This window comes from Pinus tabuliformis, chromosome 7 (genome assembly GCF_031772625.1).
Source record: "Pinus tabuliformis cultivar Carrire ecotype Pingquan chromosome 7, CPIR1, whole genome shotgun sequence".
NCBI classification, from domain to species: Eukaryota; Viridiplantae; Streptophyta; class Pinopsida; order Pinales; family Pinaceae; genus Pinus; species Pinus tabuliformis.
This window is the reverse complement of record NC_142293.1, coordinates 119805352-119809816: the sequence shown is the minus strand read 5'-3', so window position 1 is coordinate 119809816 and position 4465 is coordinate 119805352. Positions and strand designations below refer to the sequence as shown.

The window sequence follows — 4465 nt, the reverse complement described above, 5'->3', positions numbered from 1 at the left end:
TTCCTTCGAGCGTATTAATTGTGACCTGTTTTCTCGGGTTTTTCGTTAATTGCAGTATTAAATTTAATAATAATTTTTTGGATCTGTTACTTTTAATTGTGTAATTTCTAAAAATAGAAGGTCTCAAAAAAAAATTAGAAGTCTAAGTCAATTATATATTTAAAATTTCATTTTAAATTATTAAACTCATTTTAAATAATTAAAATTTACAATTTTATAAAAATTACATTATTCAAAAACTATTTTAAATAAAATTTAAAAATAAAACTTCATTTTCAACCACTACGATCTTTGACTATATTTTACATTTCTAAAAAAGCAACAAAATCTAATAGTTAAACTGGTGAATTGCATTTGTCGTTGAAAAGCCGTGTAACCCATTTCTATAATTTGGTTGCAATATTTTAGATAAATAGAAGTCTAATGTGGGTTTCCGAAGATAACAGCCCAACGATTTCAAAAACGCCCTAAACCATTCGTAAAGGAATGCAGAAATTGACAATGTTCATGGATTTGACAAATCCAACTACATAATAGATATGCAAAATTTGCCAGCATTAGAATTTAGATTCAATAAAGTTTCTTATTGGGAATTGCCGGAATCGGTTGGAAATCTGATTATCAACAAGAAACGCTGTTTATTTTCAACGAGAATGCACTGTATTCAGGCTCTATTTCTGCTCTTTCAGAAGGTCAAAAGGGAAAAGGTAATTTGTAGAACAAGCATCGCAAAGGGTTTACAAGATGCCGGTTATATATATTTATTTATTAGACTTTGCTGGGAATTAACGCTGCTGCTTGATTATTAAACCTAATCTCACATAGAGTAAGATGTTGATTCTTGAGACGCCTCTGGATCCATAATCGAAAATGTGGAAGGATTCGCAGCCCAGCAGTTCTTACGGATCTCTCCCTCGCTTCCTGTGAGCACATCCAGCTGCCCCATTTTGAGCATGCTCAGCACAAACTGTTCAAAAAAGAGGGTCTGATTCACCGCAAAGTTGATCACAATGTCGCGGGTTCGAGTGTCGGTGTAAAGAGTCTGGTCAGAAGTGAAGAGGGTCTGCCTGTTGAGGAGATTGACGTAGTATTTGTTGTCGAATAAATTGGGAGTGCGAATATCCAATTTGGTGGTGTTAACGGTGGTACTGGTAGGGCAGGTGAGATAAAGATTCTTAGCGAAACTCTGGTCCATCGTGGGATCCCGCATTTGTGTACCGGTGGTGCTGTTATATAGTCTGTTGTCGAAGGAGGAGCAGTTGCTTCTGCCAATTGTATGTCCTCCTGATCACACACATAGTAATACACAAAAAAGAATTGCACCCAGATGAATACTCACAGTTTATCATGAGAATTTGAAAAAGAAAGAAGGGGGAAAATTGTTGATGGGTCGGTAGTAGTAATACCTGAGAGGGCCACCAGATCTGTGAAATTCAAGCCTTTGGGACCCAAAACACTGATAAGCCCCGTTACATTGAAGGTTGGGGATGGCAAATTGGCGAGAACAGTCGATCGATTGGCGAAGGTAAGGCTGTCCCTGCGCCCGAGTGGTAAGGGGTAGAACGGTCCTCCAGCCTGCAACAAAACACACATATATATATGAGAAAAACCTTATATAAGCAAATGCATCCCAAACATGAATGACGCACAAATTAAATAAGCGTTGCGGCAATTTGAGCGGAGAAATGAAATTAATTACCATTACAACGGAGTCACGAGCCGCTAAGGTAAGAATGTCGGCACACGACACAATTCCGCTGCAGGCGGCTTCGACATTCTCTTTGATGTCGTTAATAATCTTTAAAGCCTGCGCTCTGAGTGATAAGTTTGGGGGAGCCGTTTGCTCACCTGACGTTGCGTTCAACAACACCGACCCATCGCATCCCTGGAACCAATAAGTTGTATTAATTCCTAACTGTTACTAGTATTATGCCTAACCAAGTATTATGGTTGGTAATTGGCATTAAATTAAATACATATATTGGTTACAGTAAAACCTTTTTTTATTATATATATATATATATATATATATTAAATCTATTTATATATTTAAAATTTATTTTAAATAATTGAAATTTAAGATTGGGTCAAAAGTTGTGTTTCTTCATTTAAAAAAAAGTGAGAACTAAACCTAATTAAACTTTTTCATTAATTTTAGTGAAGAAATCAAAATATGTTTGAATGGGTTGTATAGTTAATATTATTTATATTTTTAGTTAAAAGTTATTATTTAAATATGTACATTTTTATAGATTTTAGTCATCATAAGTAAAGTGGTTGTACCATAAAAAAATTTTATATACCAATTTAATATTTGGATTGATTATAAATTTAAATATATATAAACTTATATTCATAAATGATAATAATTAATAATAATTAACTAAATTATATATGTAAATATAAATGTATCACGAAAAATTATCATAATTTAGTTGTCAAATCATAGTTAGATAATCATCAATGGTTTCTTATTAGCTCATCTCTGTATTCAAGGAAAATCAAGTCACTCAAGGGCTTTCAATCCGTACGCCTCTAATATTGAGCCATTAACATATTTCATTAATCTATTAATTTTTCTTTTGGCCAAATCTTATTTTTTATGGTCTTAAATAAGTTTTTGACTCCATATATGAATTCCACGGGATGAAAAACTCACACTTAAATTATAAAGAATTTACAACTCATAATTCCCAAAAATCTGGAAAATTCCACCAAAATTTTTCAGAAAATAAAATCAGAAAATGTGATATTTATACACCATCATCTCAATTTGTTTCCTTCACCTCTAACAAATTTAAATCTAATAGATTTTAGAAGTGGTAAATTTTTGAGATTTCATCTCAATCTCTTTTTTCTTTCGTAAAATGTAATATGTAACGACATTTAACCTTATAAAATGTAATATTTAACCTGATAAAAGTGGAAAATGCAACTTTTCAAGAGTCAATATCCGAGAAGCATGCACAGGTAATTGATAATAAGTTTGACATCTGCCATGTATGCTATGGGATAATTGTACCTGGACAAAGCAGTCATGGAAGTGGAGCCTCAACAATCCTGCAGCCTGTGTGATGTCTGCACTCAAATAGGCTTCCATGCGCTCCCACACTATGGACTCCAAGGACGGGCAACTCGAGCTGTAGAACGTCCAAGAAAGACCCGCCACGGGACTCGGCAGAGCATTGACAGCGCCGCCATACATGACAAACACGCAGAGAATAACAGAAGCCAGAGCCGTGCTAAACTTGCCCATGTCGGCCACAGCTTTGGCTTTGCTTTGATGTGAAATAGATTCTTCGATCCTGCTGCGTTTTATGAACATTGCGAGTTATCAAACGCAAAAGTCCCAATCCAGACAAAAACCAGTACAAATCCCAATGCAGACAAAAACCAGTACTTCTGTGATAATAAAACAATCTGACTCCTAAAATGCTTTGCAAATTATTGTCATTAAACTTGATAATATAAATATCAAATAGCTCACACAAAATTCTTCGATACTATAATAACAATACAACATAAAAGCAGATTTGCAGGCTTACTCGATTCAAATGGAGGAAATCGACAGGCCTTTCAGATGCGTGAGGGCTCTCATTGCCGAGCTACATTTATAGGCCTTCAAAGTTCAGACTGACGGCATACCGATGGAGGAGGGATAATTTTTCAAACTTGTGACGTGTGCACCTACGAATGTCTGAATCGCATTAAATGCACTTGAATAAGAAGTATCCGACAGCCATGTCATGTCATAGTTGATATTGTACTCTTATTTTGCAATGTGAAGATAAAAATGTGTATAAATATATTCATGTACTTGCGTGTTATCGTAATCGTCATGAGGTCAGCGCTTGAACAAATGTCACATAATTCCAAGAGAGCGAGCTCTAAAATGTTAGGAAATCTTTATGAAATTTCTGGCCACTAGATAGTGTTCAATATTTTACTTATTAAATGAAATCCAACCGAATTTTTAATCAAACTCAAAATAAGGCAACAAGGAATTGTTAATAGAATAGTAAAACGTTTCAAAATATTCATGTATATCATAATGTTGACCAATTCGCATCATCATTTTAATAAAGTCAAAGTTATCAAGCGGCGACAAAATTTTACATGCTTTGCCGGTCAAGGGTACACAATTTGTCGCGTGTTGATATAAAACACACATGTTTTACATGGAATAAGGTGGATACTAACCCATAACGCGTAAGGCAGTGGATACATGATCATGTCTTCTTGTTACCAATAAGAATGTAATATTCCACTAACCTGCAATAATCCCCTCATAAGCATTACTTTGAGATGTGTTCATTTCATTATAAATATCACATGGACACTTTGACCATATCTTCATAAACAATTAAAGTTGATTGCAATTCATAAATATTTTTTCAAAAACTAAAATAATAATAATATGATTATGGTAAACATTCACTCAGATCAAATTTTGGTTTATCATATT

At 34.1% G+C, this 4465-nt stretch overlaps 1 protein-coding gene across 3 annotated transcripts; it reads right to left on the bottom strand.

Moving 5' to 3' along the window:
* Positions 1 to 389: 389 nt before the first annotated feature.
* Positions 390 to 3682, bottom strand: LOC149246033 (peroxidase 12-like). Of its 3 annotated transcripts, none has more exons than XM_089457821.1 (5): positions 3546 to 3682; positions 3023 to 3308; positions 1700 to 1885; positions 1407 to 1575; positions 390 to 1284 (listed from the first exon to the last, which is right to left on the bottom strand). In XM_089457821.1, exons 2-5 carry the CDS (start codon positions 3254 to 3256, stop codon positions 818 to 820), a joined length of 1056 nt encoding a protein of 351 aa, XP_089313947.1. In that variant the 5' UTR covers positions 3257 to 3308; positions 3546 to 3682; the 3' UTR covers positions 390 to 817. The 3 variants fall into 3 exon arrangements, with proteins under 3 accessions (XP_089313947.1, XP_089313946.1, XP_089313945.1); XM_089457820.1 differs by having other exon boundaries at positions 3023 to 3305; positions 3546 to 3664; XM_089457819.1 differs by lacking the exon at positions 3546 to 3682 and having other exon boundaries at positions 3023 to 3519.
* Between the last annotated feature and the right edge of the window lie 783 nt (positions 3683 to 4465).

What these genes read in the sequence shown, in the direction of transcription:
- LOC149246033 (XM_089457819.1), bottom strand. Translation starts at nt 3,325, where the DNA reads ATGTTCATAAAACGCAGCAGGATCGAAGAATCTATTTCACATCAAAGC. An exon ending in TCCATGACTGCTTTGTCCAG is followed by an intron (nt 1,886 to 3,022) that starts GTACAATTATCC and finishes TATTGGTTCCAG; the next exon opens with GGATGCGATGGGTCGGTGTT. An exon ending in CTCGTGACTCCGTTGTAATG is followed by an intron (nt 1,576 to 1,699) that starts GTAATTAATTTC and finishes GTTTTGTTGCAG; the next exon opens with GCTGGAGGACCGTTCTACCC.